At 32.4% G+C, this 18757-nt stretch overlaps 1 protein-coding gene across 5 annotated transcripts in view; it reads left to right on the plus strand.

Moving 5' to 3' along the window:
* LOC139528005 (vacuolar protein sorting-associated protein 53 homolog) overlaps positions 1-18553 on the plus strand; it is a 28616-nt gene extending 10063 nt beyond the window's left edge. Inside the window, exons 11-21 of one of the 5 annotated variants that reach the window (XR_011665503.1) lie at positions 108-199; positions 947-1189; positions 3104-3334; positions 9848-9926; positions 10589-10737; positions 11525-11594; positions 12038-12123; positions 12681-12732; positions 14001-14105; positions 17474-18100; positions 18192-18553. Coding sequence is in view for 2 of the 5 variants with exons in the window: in XM_071323769.1 (XP_071179870.1) it covers positions 108-199; positions 947-1189; positions 3104-3334; positions 9848-9926; positions 10589-10737; positions 11525-11594; positions 12038-12123; positions 12681-12732; positions 14001-14105; positions 17474-17641 (1275 nt within the window). In the remaining 3 variants the exon portion in view is untranslated. Of the gene's footprint in view, positions 1-107; positions 200-946; positions 1190-3103; positions 3335-9847; positions 9927-10588; positions 10738-11524; positions 11595-12037; positions 12124-12680; positions 12733-13844; positions 14106-17473 lie in introns of those variants that run through there. The other 4 variants (XR_011665502.1, XR_011665504.1, XM_071323769.1 and 1 more) reach the window with 4 other exon arrangements.
* Positions 18554-18757: the final 204 nt, after the last annotated feature.

Genomic DNA, 18757 nt, shown 5'->3' on the forward strand with positions numbered 1-18757 from the left:
CAATTTTGTTTAAAGAGAAAGTATATGATTAATTTACAGATAAAGACGCTTTTTAGCATTACTATGCTTGAATGTTGTTTTTTTTTAATTTTAATTTATGTTTACAGGATAGTGAAAAGGATACATCCTCTCCTTTTGGTGGCATTATATCCCAATGTTTTGAGACACATCTAGACATCTATATTGATTCACAAGATAGGTAATATAATTATATTAAGGATGATTGCTATATCAAGTGATATTTAGTAAAGGTGTAATACCACCATTGATTTTCCCTTATTAGTCTTTGTTAAATTTGCACTTTTCAAAACAATGTGCAGAATTTATCCTTGTTTCAAATAAAGAAATACTTGGCATGAGTAAAGTTTTATCCTGTCCAGTTCTATAGAAAAAAATTCAAATAACATTTCATTGCATATAAGAAAATAACCATCATTGGAAGTTAACCAATCAAATTTCTCCCCTTATTTTATCTGTGTACAAGGTTTAGTCACCATGTAACCTCAGTTTTCTATAGAAATCCCAAATAAAAAATAATGGTGTTTGGAAATACCCAAGACATATGTTTATGACACAGAAATGGTTTTACTGCAATAAAATGTAGATTAATTACCTACAACTGTCAAATTCAAGGGAATATTTTTTTCAACCTACTTTTGTATACAACCGGATGTGACGTACCATGATTTGGTGGTATTAAACCTAAAGACAAACCAGTTTAAAACTTCACATATTTATTTTCAACCATAGTGTTAAATTAAAAACAAAAATCACATAAAAGGTAGATGTATTTTTAATCACAAAGTTTTATGTACAAAATTTAATACTTTTTCTCATCAATTTTTGAAAGTAGTTTTATCTATAATTTGATATCAATAAAACAGTATAATCTAGTATCAATATATGTATCTGTCTTCATTTAAAGTCATATTCTTATTATTTATAGGAATCTATCAGAGTTAGTTAACAGATTCTTAGAAGACCTCCGACAGTTCGGAACACCTCGCATGGAATCAGAAGATAGTAGTAATGTATTACCTAGCTGTGCTGATTTGTTTGTATTTTATAAGAAATGTATGGTGCAGTGTTCACAGCTGAGTAATGGACAACCAATGATAGACCTAACAAGGACATTCCAAAAATATCTCAAAGAATATTCTAACAGAGTTCTGCTTAATTCTTTACCAAAGTAAGATATGTAATTTGTCTTTTCTTCAACATTAAAAGTGCTCATAGATGACAGTTGTGATCCATTCCTTTGATGTATTTGAGCTTTTGATTTTACCATATGATTATGCTCTTTCAGTTTTGAATTTTCTCAGAGTTTTTTTTTTTCTTCTTTTATATCTTGAAAGCCAAAAAATACAGAAATCATATTTAAGTTAGATAAGCAGACAGCATTGTTGTGTACTATTTAATAGGTCTTATGATGATAGACTTAATTATAGAGTCATACTTTTTAATTAGGGCCCCGCCGACGGCGGGTCGCCCTATAGTGATCAGTCTGTCCGTCCGTCCGTCTGTCCGTCCGTCCGTCCGTCTGTCCGTCCGTAACACTTTCGTGTCCGCTCCATATCTAGAGAACCGTTATGATTTCATACTTAATACTTAACATGATTATTAACCAACACCAGAGGGTGTGTCATGTTGTATGTACAACTTCCTAGGTCAAAGGTCAAGGTCAAAAACTTTGGTTTCAGTTGACAACCCTGTGTCCTGTGGTGAAGATCGTGTCCGCTCCATATCTAGATAACCATTATGATTTCAAAGTTTATACTTGACATCCATTTTAACAACCACCAGAGGGTGTGTCATGATGTATGTACAACTTCCTAGGTCAAAGGTCAAGGTCAAAAACTTTGGTTTCGAGTTGACAATCCTGTGTCCTGTGGTGAAGATCGTGTCCGCTCCATATCTAGATAATCGTTATGATTTCAAAGTATATACTTGTCATACATTTTAACCACCACCAGAGGGCGTGTCATGATGTATGTACAACTTCCTAGGTCAAAGGTCAACGTCAAAAAAACTTTGGTTTCAGTTGACAACCCTGTGTCCTGTGGTGAAGATTGTGTCCGCTCTATATCTTGAGAACCGTTATGATTTCAAATATTATACTTGACATCCATCTTAACCAACACCAGAGGGTGTGTCATGATGTATGTACCACTTCCTAGGTCAAAGGTCTGTCTGTCTGTTGGTCTGTCCATCGCTAACAAATTTGATCCACATTATATTTTGAGAGGACAGCTGTTATTATTTCATACTTTATACCTGACAAACATTTTCAACTTAACATATATATTAACCAACACAAGAGAATGTGTCATAATGTATGCATCCTAGGTCTAAGATCAGTCTGTCGGTCTGTCCATCCGTTCGTTGTTCTTAACAAATTGTGTCCGCTCTACCTCTCGAGAACCATTAATATTTCATACTTTATACTTGGTGGGTCATAATATATTGAAGGCATAATTCTAAAAATATGTGACAAATATCAATTGGGCAGCACCTTTAAACATATTGTTCAAACATCAATCCATATATCCAGAAGTCACCTTAGAGTAGTAAACAATGAGTTCACATCATGCAGTCATATCACTATTATACTATGAAAGTAAGATGAGAATATTTATCAGTTTTAACTTAAAATCTTAGATCAAAATCACACATGAGACTATGTAATAACTTCAAATAATGCTTCATATCAGATTATCCATACAACTTATTTACCCCACGTTATTGACAGCGGGGCCCACAGAGATGGCTCCCATCTCAATGATATCTAGTTATATTGCAAAATCAAGATCAAATTTAAGGGACTGATAAATTAGTCCAATCAACTTGAAACTTAGTGCATGTGTTCCCTATACTATGATCTTTCTAATTTTGATGCCAAATAACAGTTTTAACCTCTAGTACACGGTCCACTGAACATAAAAAATGAGTGCGAGTATTCTTGTTTTATCTTTTATCCATTAGTCAAAGTATTGAAGATTTAATTTCTGTTATGAAAAGAATGATTTTAATTTTTGTTGTAAGCATTGGTGGTACATTGAGTTTCACTGATATTCAAGTTATTGTGTTTTTTCCTCTTATTCAGACAAAGCAAAGAAGGCACCAGTTCAGCCTCTGGTATATTACAAAGTATCCTCAAGGAAGGGGAGATAACAAAGTTTACAGAGGAAGAACAATGTAGAATTTGTAGTATCTTATGTACAGCTGAATATTGTATGGAAACTACACAACAGCTGGAGGAGAAACTGAAAGAGAAAGTAGATCCAGGTCTAACCAGTCAGATTGACCTGAATCCAGAACAAGATACATTCCATAAGTATGTCACTGTAAATGAATTTAAAACAAACGTTTTTTTCCTCACATCATCTGCCTTTTAAAAAATGTAAATGTTAGCATTGACCTATATGTTCTTGCACAATTTTTACGAACCCATTTAGCTATAGTTTACAGTCAAAACCAAAAATGATATGTTATATCTGAAGAATTGGACACCATTTTGAATTTCTGAGATTGATATGTTAAATAATTATATATTAGGCTACACCAATTTAATTCCTTGTCAGAAGATATGATTTTATGTTTACCAAAAAAAAAATTGCTTGCCTTTACTTTTCAAAATTTGTAAATTTAGTTTATTTTGTAGTATCAAAATTTTCAAATTGCTCACTCACTCGATTTTTTGGGAGGGAAAATCTGTGGAACAAGAAATTAAATTAGTGTGGCCTTAATAATAATAAAAAAAATCTTCCTCAGTTACACTATTTAAAAAAAGAGATATTATCTTTTATCATTTGAATTGAAAAGGTAATAATATAACCTTCAGAAGGAAAGTTTAAATTTATGTTATGTCGTGTTTTGCAATTACAGTATATATTAATGTTATCAACGGTTAACCTAGTTCTAGTCCTAGTTTTAGTTTTAGTTCCAAGTTTTGTTTCTAGTTCTAGTCCTAATCCTAATCCTAGTTCTAGTAGTTGTCCTAGTTCTCATCTTGGTTCTAATCCTTGTCCTAGTTCTCATCTTGGTTATAATCCTTGTCCTAGTTCTTAACTTCGTTCTAATCCTTGTCCTAGTTCTAGTAGAAGTCCTAGTTCTCGTCTTAATTCTAATCCTTGTCCTAGTTATAGTCCTAGTTTTAGATCTAATCCTAGTTCTTATTTCTAGTCTTAGTTCTATTCATAGTGCTAGTTCTAGTCCTAGTTCTAGATCTAATCCTAGTTCTTATTTCTAGTCCTAGTGCTAGTTCTAGTCCCAGTCCTAGATCTAATCCTAGTTCTTATTTCTAGTGCTAGTCCTAGTGCTAGTTCTAGTCCTAGTCCTAGTGCTAGTTCTAGTTCTAGTTCTAAATCTAGTTTTAGTCCTAGTTCTAATTTAAGTTCCATTCTTAGTTCTAATTCTAGTCCTAGTTCTAGTTCTAGTCATAGTCCTTTATGAAGTCCTAGTTCTAGTCTAAGTCCTAGTTTTAGTTCTAGTTCTAATCCTAGTTCTTATTTTTAGTCCTAGTCTCAATCCTAGTCCTACTCTTAATCCTAGTCCTAGTCTTAATCCTAGTTCTAGTCCTTGTCTTAGTTCTAGTCCTTGTCCTAGTTCTAGTCCTAGTCCTAGTCTAATACTATTTCTAGTCCTTGTCCTAGTTCTAGTCCTTGTCCTAGTTCTAGTCCTTGTTCTAGTTCTAGTCCTAGTCCTAGTCTTAATACTATTTCTAGTCCTTGTCCTAGTTCTAGTCCTAGTTTTAGTTTAAGGTCCAAGTTTTGATTTTAGTTCTAGTCCTAGTCCTATTTGAAGTCCTAGTTTTAGTTCTAGTCCTAGTTCAAGTTCTAGTCTTAGTTTTAGTCCTAGTTCAAGTTCTAGTCCTATTCTTAGTTTTAGTTCCAAGTCTTAGTTCTAATTCTAGTTCTAGTCCCAGTTTTATTTCTAGTCCCAGTTCTATTTCTAGTCCCAAGTTCTATTTCTTGTCCCAGTTCTATTTCTAGTCCCAATTCTATTTCTAGTCCCAATTCTATTTCTCATTTTAATTCTTGTTCTAGTTTTAGTTCTAGTTCTAGTTCTAATTTTTAGCTCACCTGGCCCGAAGGGCCAAGTGAGCTTTTCCCATCACTGCGTCCGTCGTCGTTGTTAACTTTTACAAAAATCTTCTCCTCTGAAACTACTGGGCCAAATTAAACCAAACTTGGCCACAATCATCATTGGGGTATCTAGTTTAAAAAATATGTTTGATGACCCGGCCAACCAACCAAGATGGCCGCCATGGCTAAAAATAGAACATAGGGGTAAAATGCAGTTTTTGGCTTACAACTCAAAAACAAAAGCATTTAGAGCAAATCTGACTGGGTAAAGTTGTTTATCAGGTCAAGATCTATCTGTCCTGAAATTTTCAGATGAATTGGGCAACCTGTGTTGGGTTGCTGCCCCTGAATTGTTAATTTTAAGGAAATTTTGCTGTTTTTATTGGTTATTATCTTGAATATTATTATAGATAAAGATAAACTGTAAACAGCAATAATGTTCAGCAAAGTAAGATTTACAAATAAGTCAACATGACCGATATGGTCAGTTGACCCCTTTAGGAGTTATTGCCCTTTATAGTCAATTTTTAACCATTTTTCGTAAATCTTGATAATCTTTTAGAAAAATCTTCTCCTCTGAAACTACTGGGCCAAATTAAACCAAACTTGGCCATAATAATCATTGGGGTATCTTGTTTTAAAAATGTGTCCGGTAACTCAGCCAACCAACAAAGATGGCCACCATGGCTAAAAATAAAACATAGGGGTAAAATGCACTCCAAAACTCAAAAACCAAAGCATTTAGAGCAAATCTGATGGGGTAAAATTGTTTATCAGGTCAAGATCTATCAGCCCTGAAATTTTCAGATGAATCGGACAACCTGTTGTTAGGTTGCTGCCTGAATTGGTAATTTTAAGGAAATTTTTGCTGTTTTTAGCTCACCTGTCCCGAAGGGACAAGTGAGCTTATGCCATCACTTGGCGTCCGTCGTCGTCCGTCGTCTGTCGTCTGTCGTCGTAAACTATTTCAAGAATCTTCTCCTCTGAAACTACTGGGCCAAATACTTTCAAACTTTAACTGAATGTTCCTTAGGGTATCTAATTTATAAATTGTATCCGAAGTTTTGATCTATCAACAAACATGGTCGCCATTGCTAAAAATAGAACATAGGGATCAAATGCAGTTTTTGGCTTATAACTCAAAAACCAAAGCATTTAAAGCAAATCTGACATGGGGTAATATTGTTTATCAGGTCAAGATCTATCTGCCCTGAAATTTTCAGATGAATCAGACAACCCGTTGTTGGGTTGCTGCCCCTGAATTGGTAATTTTAAGGAAATTTTGCTGTTTTTGGTTATTATCTTGAATATTATTATAGATAGAGATAAACTGTAAACAGGAATAATGTTCAGCAAAGTAAGATTTACAAATAAGTCAACATGACGGAAATGGTCAGTTGACCCCTTTAGGAGTTATTGCCCTTTATAGTCAATTTTTAACCATTTTTCGTAAATCTTAGTAATCTTTTACAAAAATCTTCTCCTCTGAAACTACTGGGCCAAATACTTCCAAACTTTAACTGAATGTTCCTTAGGGTATCTAGTTTGTAAATTGTATCCGAAGTTGTGATCTATCAACAAACATGGTCGCCATTGCTAATAATAGAACATAGGGGTCAAATGCAGTTTTTGGCTTATAACTCAAAAACCAAAGCATTTAGAGCAAATCTGACATGGGATAATATTGTTTATCAGGTCAAGATCTATCTGCCCTGAAATTTTCAGATGAATAAGACAACCTGTTGTTGGGTTACTGCCCCTGAATTGGTAATTTTAAAGAAATTTTGCTGTTTTTGGTTATTATCTTGAATATTATTATAGATAGAGATAAACTGTAAACAGCAATAATGTTCAGCAAAGTAAGATTTACAAATAAGTCAACATGACGGAAATGGTCAGTTGACCCCTTTAGGAGTTATTGCCCTTTATAGTCAATTTTTAACCATTTTTCGTAAATCTTAGTAATCTTTTACAAAAATCTTCTCCTCTGAAACTACTGGGCCAAATACTTCCAAACTTTAACTGAATGTTCCTTAGGGTATCTAGTTTGTAAATTGTATCCGAAGTTATGATCTATCAACAAACATGGTCGCCATTGCTAAAAATAGAACATAGGGGTCAAATGCAGTTTTTGGCTTATAACTCAAAAACCAAAGCATTTAGAGAAAATCTGACGTGGGTAATATTGTTTATCAGGTCAAGATCTATCTGCCCTGAAATTTTCAGATGAATCAGACAACCTGTTGTTGGGTTGCTGCCCCTGAATTGATAATTTTAAGGAAATTTTGCTGTTTTTGTTTATTATTAGCTCACCTGGCCCGAAGGGCCAAGTGAGCTTTTCCCATCACTTTGCGTCCGGCGTCCGTCGTCGTCCGTCGTCGTTAACTTTTACAAAAATCTTCTCCTCTGAAACTGCTGGGCCAAATTAAACCAAACTTGGCCACAATCATCATTGGGTTATCTAGTTTAAAAAATGTGTGGCGTGACCCCGCCTACCAACCAAGATGGCCGCCATGGCTAAAAATAGAACATAGGGGTAAAATGCAGTTTTTGGCTTATAACTCAAAAACCAAAGCATTTTGAGCAAATCTGACATGGGGTCAAGATCTATCTTCCCTGAAATTTTCAGATGAATCAGACAATCCGTTGTTGGGTTGCTGCCCCTGAATATGTAATTTTAAGGAAATTTTGCTGTTTTTGGTTATTATCTTGAATATTATTATAGATAAAGATAAACTGTAAACAGCAATAATGTTCAGCAAAGTAAGATTTACAAATAAGTCAACATGACCGAAATGGTCAATTGACCCCTTTAGGAGTTATTGCCCTTTATAGTCAATTTTTAACCATTTTTCGTAAATCTTAGTCATCTTTTAGAAAAATCTTCTCCTCTGAAACTACTGGGCCAAATTAAACCAAACATGGCCACAATCATCATTGGGGTATCTAGTTTTAAAAATGTGTCCGGTGACCCGGTCAACCAACCAAGATGGCCGCCATGGCTAAAAATAGAACATGGGGGTAAAATGCAGTTTTTGGCTTATAACTCAAAAACTAAAGCATTTAGAGCAAATCTGACAGGGGAAAATTGTTCATCAGGTCAAAATCTATCTGCCCTGAAATTTTCAGATGAATCGGACAACCTATTGTTGGGTTGCTGTCCCTGAATTGGTAATTTTAAGGAAATTTTGCTGTTTTTGGTTATTATCTTGAATATTATTATAGATAGAGATAAACTGTAAACAGCAATAATGTACAGCAAAGTAAGACCTAAAAAGAAGTCAACATGACCAAAATGGTCAATTGACCCCTAAGGAGTTATTGCCCTTTATATAGTAATTTTTTTTTAACAATTTTCACAAAATTTGTAAAATTTTACTAACATTTTCCACTGTAACTACTGGGTCAAGTTCATTATAGATAGAGATAATTGTAAGCAGCAAGAATGTTCAGTAAAGTAAGATCTACAAACACATCACCATCACCAAACCACAATTTTGTCTTGAATCCATCTGTGTCATTTGTTTAGTATTCACATAGACCAAGGTGAGCGACACAGGCTCTTTAGAGCCTCTAGTCTTGAATATAATTATAGATAGAAATAAACTGTAAACAGCAATAATGTTCAGCAAAGTAAGATCTTCAATTAAGTCAAATTGACCAAAATTGTCAATTGACCACTTCAGGAGTTATTGCCCTTTAAAGACTTTTTTCACAATTTGTTCATCATGTTGACTTACTTTAAAAAATCTGTATCAATTTCAGCCAAACTTAGGCTAAATGAGTTTCAGAGTATCTAGTATAAATTTTATATTTTATTTCCTTGTATGTCAAGAAACATAGCTCCTATGGCTAAAATAGAACATAGGAGAAAATGATTATTTTTTTTGGCTTTTGAAGAAAATAGGACGATCCAAAAAACATTTAAATAAATTGAAAAGCCAAAATAATCATTGATGAGAGATTTAACCAAAAGAATTAAGGTGAGCGATTCAGGCTCTTGAGAGCCTCTTGTTGGTTATTACCTTGAATACTATAATAGATTGAGATAAACTGTAAACAGCAATAATGTTCAGCAAAAAAAGACCTAAAAATAAGTCAGCACGACCAAAATGGTCAATTGACCCCCTAAGGAGTTACATGTATTGCCCTTCATAGTCAATTTTTAACAATTTTCATAAAATTTGTAGATTTTCACAAACATTTTCCACTGAAACTACTGGGCCAAGTTCATTATAGATAGAGATAATTGTAAGCAGCAAGAATGTTAAGTAAAGTAAAATCTAAAAACACATCACCATTACCAAAACACAATTTTGTCATGAATCCATCTATGTCCTTTGTTGACCAAGGTGAGCGACACAGGCTCTTTAGAGCCTCTAGTTGTTCTAGCTCTAGTTCTAATTCTAAATCAAGTTCTAGTTCTTATTTTAGTTCTAATTCTATTTCTTGTTCTAGTTCTAGTTATAGTTCTAGGTGTGGTTCTAGTTCTAATTCTAGTCTTAGTCCTAGTTCTAGTTTTAGTTTTAATTCTAGTTTTAGTCCTAGTCATACTGTTAGTCCTATTTCTAGTTCTACTTCTATTCCTATTTCTAGCTCTAGTTCTAATAATTCTATAGGTCAATTTTATTGTATAAAATTAAGTTAGAATAGTCCCCCTTCTATTTATACATGAAACAAATTTTAAACAAGTTAATTGGTATTGATAAAATCAATTAAATTTGTATTAACAAGTATTTAGAATATTGTTTATAATATTTCAGTGTGATATCAAGTTGTATACAGTTACTTGTACAGGACTTAGAAACAGCTTGTGAGCCTGCTCTTACAGCCATGAGTAAGGTACATACATAGTAAACAGTTCAAACAACTATGACTACTTATATTGTGTAACCTATGAGAAAGTAAATGTTCAGTAAACAGTTTCTAACAAAAGATATAGTATACATATATAAGACAATAATTCAATAACACAAAAAAAACATCAACAACACATATATACATAACCACAATTTTACGACACACAAAAAACCCATGGTAACATGCTAATAATGTGAACCAATGTGTTAGCTATGAATAAGGTGATGGTGTTTGAATATATTTTGTCATGGACATTTGATTAATAGGTTATCCTGTTCACAAATTACAATATCAACAGGATAGCAGATTTCTTGTGAAAAAGGTTTTACTATTACTGTCATGGACATTTGATTAATATGTTATCCTGTTCACAACTTACAATATCAACAGGATAGCAGATTTCGTGTGAAAAAGGTTTTACTATTACTGTGACTAATGCTTACCATAATGCTAAAACTGAACACCTAAAACCTAAAACAAAACATTTCACATTATTTTTGTATACCAAAATGCTAAAACTTACTTTTACCTTATTATCACCTAAATACTAACCAAAACAAAGGATTGAACCCTTACCCATTAGCATTAGGTTCCCAAGGATTATAATCTTAGAATTGTTAGATGTACTGGTTCTTTATTTTCAGATGTCATGGTCATCAGTAGAAGCTGTTGGGGACCAGAGTGGATATGTGTCTGCTGTTACTACACATTTGAAACAGAATATACCAATCATCAGAGATAACTTAGCTTCATCTAGAAAATTCTTCACTCAGTTCTGTCTAAAGTTTGTAAAGTAAGTCAAATCATGTAAAATATATTGTTGGAAAATGTAAAAAAAAAATGTTCTCACATCAAAACTGCCGGGAAATTCTGTAAGTCTTGGCTTTCTTCCTGTTTTGAAAGCTTGAAAAAAAATATTGTATTTTCTTACATTTTTTTTTATGCTTGCTGGCTAGGAAAAGGGGCATAAAGGTTTACCCTTGTCTGTCTGTTCATCTGTCGGTACCTCTGTACATCATCAAATCGAATTGTTACTTTGACTTTTGCACATTTACAGCACGGGCTGCTGTATCTCATGAACACATTCTCCATTTATTTGAATTAATGTTAAAGAATTGACCATTGTATATCTAAAAACAGGTAAGTATTGGCTCCTATTCCCTGTCATCAGTGTCCCCTAAAAATAGTTTACATGAATTATGAGTCCATATATCTCATGTGGTGATCCAGAACAGCATATACTGTGGATTCTTTAATATTCTTTGGATACTAATTTTAATGGAATTTATAGGTTCAGGGGAACCACGAATTTAAATGTTCAACGAATTAACAATTTTAATGTTCAACAAGTACATATTTTCTAAAGGAATGTATGTAAAATTTTCAAAAACCATGAATTTAAAAATCCACGAATATGCAAGTTTTCATCAATCCATGAAAATTGGTACCCACGAAAATAAATGAATCAACAGTAATGTCAAAATGTTAAACTGAAATTGTGTACCTCGTTATTTGGGATTAAAGTATGTTAAACATAATAATTGCAGTAGCTTATATATGTCTTTTTCTCTCTTTTTCAGCACATTTATTCCAAAATTCATTAACAACTTATTCCGATGTAAATCTATCAATACAGTGGCAGCTGAACAGGTTTGTTATACAATAGATTTTGTTTGTGTTGTTTTTTTCTGTCTTCACCATAGCATAACACTGACCATGACCAATGGGAAGCAGTCTGCACCAAAAACTTTTTCAACTACTAGTCCGAAGACCAATATTCTGACATTTTTCTTATTGGTCCAAACAAAATTTTGCAAAAACTTACTAGTCCGAATGAAATTTTACTAGTCTGGGGCATCAGACTAGTGGCTAACCGTGCAGACTGGGGCAGTGATATGTAAAAAGCTTTTTCCAGACATTAAATTTATTCAGTTAAAGATTTGATTATAAAATATACTCTCCAGAGATCAAAGTACACACAATAAAAAAAGTCAGTACAATTAGCCTTATATAAACTTAACAGAAGTGTCATAATGTTAAATTTATCGTTTTATTTTATTTTTTTAATCAGTTCTTATATTGTCTATTTTCAGTTATTATTAGATACTCATTCCCTGAAAACAGTTTTATTAGATCTTCCATCACTAGGTTCACAGGTTATAAGAAAAGCACCAGCAAGGTAACACATCATATTTATTGTTATTGGTTGAGAATATTAAATGCTACACTAATAACATAAACAAAATGGATAGACAATTGTTTTTTTAAAAGCTTAGTAAATGGTTTTGTTCACTCATGACAATACTACCGGGTAAACAACATACTTTAAACAACTCCAGTACTCTAATAGCCAGTTAGTTAACAAGCATGCAAATATAAAATTGAGAATGGAAATGGGGAATATGTCAAAGAGACAACAACCCGACCAAAGAGCAGACAACAGCTGATGTCTAGTTCTTAGGTATAGTCTGACTATATGTGGGTTTATACATGTATTACAGCATACCAGCATACTCATATACTTATTTTCAGATAGTCTCAGATTGTTTGTTGATCATACAACTAGTGCTGTCACAACATAATTTACAAACAAAACATCACAAATTTTAAAGATAAATATTATTTTTAGCAGTACAATGTATCTAAAAGTATATAACTTATGTATAATAGTTTTGATGGATTTTTTGCTTCCATTAAAAGAGATGATATAAAATGTTTTGTATTAAATATTTTCAGTTATACTAAGATTGTTGTTAAAGGTATGACTAAAGCAGAGATGATTCTTAAGGTAAGTTTTACCTTTAGTAATATCTTAAGTTCATGTGCAATGTATTTCTGAGTAAGGGTACAAAGTTTTTTTTATGAAACAAAGCACTGTACATTAAAAATGTGTATGTAATCAACACTTTTACAACCTTATAGAAATATGAAAAAAAGAATCATCCAATTCTTATAATTTCATTTTTATGCTAAAAAAAACCATAAAATTACAGCTTACTGTTGTTTTCATTTGCATTTTGGTAAAAATATCATGGGGAAGTACTGCGGTCATGAATGTTGCATTTTATTTGTAATTAAAATATAATAAAATCATTTTGGATTCCCTTGTGATTGCTGTGTGCCAATCAAAATTACAAAGAAAGCCACACTTTGTGCAGCTTGGTGCAGTGAAATTTGTACTGTTAATGTTTTTGGTAGACACAAATATGAAATGAAGTTAAATATAGAATAACCATACATTGTCTCGAAATATCAATGTTATTTGTACAAGGCTTAGAAACAGGTAGAAAGCGAGGCTGTATGGTTATTCTTTATATACTTCAACTCTTATAACTGTTCTAAATGAAGCATTTAGGGTAAAAAACATCATTTCTTAATTTTCAACGAAAGTCGTAAAATTCCGGAAACCTGTATGTTTTATTGACTTCATAAATAAAACTCTACGGAAACGCATTGTCAACGTCATAAACAAGGTGATATACGGTCAGTGACTGTATATCACATATGTATATACGGTCAATGCAATTTAACTGCTCAAATAGCACAGCTGCAGTATTTATGGTTTTATAGGTATCTTCATATCCCTTTCAATATGATGTTAATATAATGTCACAATTCTGTTGATTCATTATAATTTGTTGGATACCCATTTTCATGGATTTCATCTGTAAAGTTGAACCATGAATTAAAATTTCAACGAATTTCCCTTAGACTTGTATATACATGTATCATGTATGCAAACTTTAACAAAAGGATGAAGTCAAATATCCACAAACCTACAATATTTCCTCAAACCATGAAAATTTATATCTAGAAAATAAATGACTCCACAATATGTTATTGATAGATTGTGAAGTAACAACAGCTACAATGTCCATAATATGATATTATATATTATAGGTTGTGATGTCACCACATGAACAGCCACATAATATGATATTATATATTATAGGTTGTGATGTCACCACATGTACAGCCACATAATATGATATTATATATTATAGGTTGTGATGTCACCACATGAACAGCCGCATAATATGATATTATATATTATAGGTTGTGATGTCACCACATGAACAGCCACAAGGTTTTGTAGATAATTACATCAGATTATTAAGTGATTCAGATATTAATGAATTCCAAAAAGTTTTAGAAATGAAGGTGAGAGTTATTGTGATTTTACAGTAAAATATTTGTCTATGCAAAACAATTTTCTTAATCTTCAAGTGTAGTACATCGCACAATGAATAAATTACATTTATTGAGAAATCTTTGTTTGTGTTATCCACATGTCACATTTACATTTATTTGGTGAGTTTAAATATGCATGTAACAGAGACGTAATACAACCAACAATCAATCCATCTATCAGTTTTTTCAGTGTACCAAATATAACTTTAATAAGCATCAGTTCCATAGTGTATAGTTTGTCATAAACTGATTGAAGTTTCTACTCTACCCCATGCATAGAGTAGCATAAAAGGCAATTGATGGCTGAAAGTGGTTTATTGCTAGAAGCTTTGCTACTTTGCTAAGAGGTGTCAGTAATTGACTAAATGTCGTTTTGTTTCCCCAGGCGTTTTATAAATTCCTGGTTAAATGTGTGTGGTTTACTACTAGGCACTTTCAGTTACTGGTTGAAGAATAAAAATATAATAATAAAATTATTTCATAATTAGAGTTGTCATTGTGTATACTCAAAATATTCTTGAGTCTTATGTTAGTGTAAGGAAACTATCTAGCGCTAATATCATGATCATTTTGTTCATAAATATGGAGATGAGGGGTTTATATCTTAAAGTCAGCAACCCAATGACTCAAAAGACACCTAGAGTTGAACATATTGTATTCAACAGTAGACAATTATAGACTGTATTCAATAATAAGCATCTCTAGAAAGGGGGTCTCATTGGGGGGGTTCCGATCCCGGATCCCGCTTACTGTTTTGTCAGATTCCTGTATCACGCTTACAATATATACGTAAGCAATTCTCATTTTTTGTCATTTCCCGGGTCCCGCAAGACCTCATTTCCCATTTTCACTACACAAAATTTGACTTTCATGTGTCACGCTTACAAAAAATTGGCAATCCAGCGTCACGCTTAGACCCCAATGAGACCCACTAGAAATATTCTTATCTTCCTTTGTGATGTGAAAATTGGTTATATCAGGTTATATCAGGTTTATTACCAAATTTTACTAATACCAGTAATTGTTATGCAACAATTATATATGAAAATATGTATTAGTAAAAAGAGAGGTTTGGAAAATGTCAGACAGCAAGCCAACAATTAACCAGATGCTCCGCAGGGCGTAGCTTTATACGACCGCAGAGGTTGAACCCTGAACGGTTAGGGCAAGTATGGACACAACATTCAAGCTGGATTCAGCTCTAAATTTGGATTGTGATTAAATAGTTGACACAGCATAGGTTTCTGACACAGAATGAATGTGTTCTAATGAACTTAAAATTTTTGTTTCTCTTAGAGCAATTCACTATGCTGTTGAATATTAATCCTCTCAAAAAAATGTTTGAAGAAATTTTCTTTTTTATTTATGAAATTTCAAATGAGAAAAATTGAACCCAATTTTTTTAATCACATCCCCCTTTCCCTTATTCCAAAACTAATCTCAATTAAAATTTCTAATGGAGTTTGCAACAATAACTACTCATTTAAATACATCATAAAATATTAAGATGTAAAAAAACTGCTTGTTATCACTGAATGGTAAAGATTATTTTAATTTATCAGTTGGTAGTAAAAAGTGAATATACATTGTATATTGTATATAACAAAGATTTAAGTTGATTCTGGACAAAGAAAGATAACTCCAATTAAAAAAAAATCTTGCTATTGCACAATATTTTGCAATTAGATATTTCTTGCTTACTATTCTGGACAAAGAAAGATAACTCTAATTAATAAAAAATTTGATATTTCACAATATTGTGCAATTAGATATTTCTTGCCATTGCGCAATACTGTGCAATTGAAAAGACTTGCTATTGCACAATACTTAATATAATAATATTAGATCCTGATTTGGACCAACTTGAAAACTGGGCCCATAATAAAAAATCTAAGTACATTTTTGGATTCATCATATCAAAGAACTTCAAGATTTCAATTTTTGTTAAAATCAGACTAAGTTTAATTTTGGACCCTTTGGACTTTAGTGTAGACCAATTTGAAAACAGGACCAAAAATGTAGGCATACACAGTTAGATTTGGTATATCAAAGAACCCCATTTATTCAATTTTTGATGAAATCAAACAAATTTTAATTTTGGACCCCGATTTGGACCAACTTGAAAACTGGGCCAATAATCAAGAATCTAAGTACATTTTTAGATTCAGCATATCAAAGAACCTAACTGATTCATTTTTTGTCAAAATCAAACTAAGTTTAATTTTGGACCCTTTGGACCTTAATGTAGACCAATTTGAAAACGGGACCAAAAGTTAAGAATCTACATACACAGTCATGACAGATAGGTTCAGCATATCAAAGAACCCCAATTATTCAATTTTGATGAAATCAAACAAAAGTTTAATTTTGGACCCTTTGGGCCCCTTATTATGTTGGGACCAAAACTCCCAAAATCAAACCCAACCTTTCTTTTATGGTCATAAACCTTGTGTTTAAATTTCATAGATTTCTATTTACTTATACTAACGTTATGGTGCGAAAACCAAGAAAAATGCTTATTTGGGTCCCTTTTTGGCCCCTAATTCCTAAACTGTTGGGACCTAAACTCCCAAAATCAATACCAACCTTCCTTTTGTAGTCATTAACATTGTGTTTAAATTTCATTGATTTCTATTTACTTAAACTAATGTTATTGTGCGAAAACCAAGAATAATGCTTATTTGGGCCCTTTTTTGGCCCCTAATTCCTAAACTGTTGAGACCAAAACTCCCAAAATCAATCCCAACCGTTCTTTTGTGGTCATAAACCTTGTGTCAAAATTTCATAGATTTCTATTAACTTAAACTAAAGTTATAGTGCGAAAACCAAGAAAATGCTTATTTGGGCCCTTTTTGGCCCCTAATTCCTAAAATATTGGGACCAAAACTCCCAAAATCAATACCAACCTTCCTTTTGTGGTCATAAACCTTGTGTTAAAATTTCATAGATTTCCATTCACTTTTACTAAAGTTAGAGTGCGAAAACTAAAAGTATTCGGACGCCGGACGACGACGACGACGACGACGACGACGACGACGACGACGACGCAGACGCCAACGTGATAGCAATATACGACGAAAATTTTTTCAAAATTTGCGGTCGTATAAAAAGTTTAATACATGCACTTCTACATCTATCATTCACATAAATCATATGTTTATATATTAAGTTCATTAATGACTTTTTCTAAAATATGTTTCAAAAGATAACTACAATGCATCTTCTACTTTGTGATCTTCTTATAGTGTGTAGACTTGCAATTTCAATATATTATTAAGATTTAGCCAGAGTAACTGCAGTGAAGATTTGTTATTTTGAATTTAATATCTATATTTTAGGGTTTAAGACGAGGTGAACAGAGTAACTTATTAGAGATTTACAGAGCAAGAATACCTATATCATCTATACTGGGTAGTGCTAATGATCAGACACCAGTGACTTCAGCTCCGGATCAGGAGTCTAGTCGTATAAGAAAACTAGAAAAATTAATTAAAAAGAGATTGTAGTTGATATAAATTTTAGGGTTATTTTTTTAAAGTTGTGATTAATTTGAAAAGAATACTGTTTTCTAATGGCATTAAGAAGTGAACTAGTTAAAGTATATATTCATTCATTCATTTTCTTAAAACGACAGAATTAAGATTGGGAAAATGGGAAACTAAACTTCATGTTATAGGCTTAATTTTAAGCTTCGACTAATAGGAAAATTTTGGTGTATTTTTGTTTTGTTTTAAATTTTCAATACACTAATTATTAATAATGAAATGATACTCTAAACTTATTATTTTAAGTTATTATAATATAAAATATTGTAAAATATTATTAATAATTCTTGCATTAGTTTAAACATATTTATTTATAGTGGATTGGGAAACAAGTTTTGCAACTTATATCCCTTTCCACTTTGCAGGTGCGAGTGCTGCCTTGTAGCGGCATTAACCTGCTCTTTTTCGAAATCTACAAGGGTGTCTTTAACGTGCAAGAGATATGGCTCTCTCTTAACACGGGTCAGCTATTTATCGTCCCCTTCCAACGGACTATCATCGTTTCCTAAAGACCATACTCGCAAATGGTGTCAAGGGAGAGCCGAAAATTCAGTCCCTGAAATTCTTGCATTAGCACAACCATATAAAAATAATACACAAAAGTGCTTTATAAAATGTGCAATATGTTTTATTTGATCCCATTACAGTCTGGTCTGGTAATTTAGATTGTCTGATGAGGTTGAATTGTATTGTTGTTTTGTTTATTTAACTAACTTAAGGTAGTTTGTGTATTTGATGGAAGCTATGCTTATTGAACTAATTTATAGAACTGACTATATTGCAGGCCAGTATTGTAATGGTGAACTTTCTTCAGGATCTGTGAGATTGTTATAACGAAATGTAATTATATCACTAAATTATTTCTTATAGAAATATTATTCTTGTTTTATTTTTCTTTTGCCAACTTTTGTTTACATATAACAAGAACATGCATCCATAAAAAACCATACACAACTCACACAGTCTTGTTTCCATGTTCAGTAAACAATAAAATCTGTAAAAAGAAAACTCAATTTGGAATGTAATTTTTAAAATCAACATCATAATGAACATATGCACCAAATTTCAAATTGATGT

The sequence above is a fragment of the Mytilus edulis genome, chromosome 6 (genome assembly GCF_963676685.1).
Source record: "Mytilus edulis chromosome 6, xbMytEdul2.2, whole genome shotgun sequence".
Classification (NCBI taxonomy): domain Eukaryota; kingdom Metazoa; phylum Mollusca; class Bivalvia; order Mytilida; family Mytilidae; genus Mytilus; species Mytilus edulis.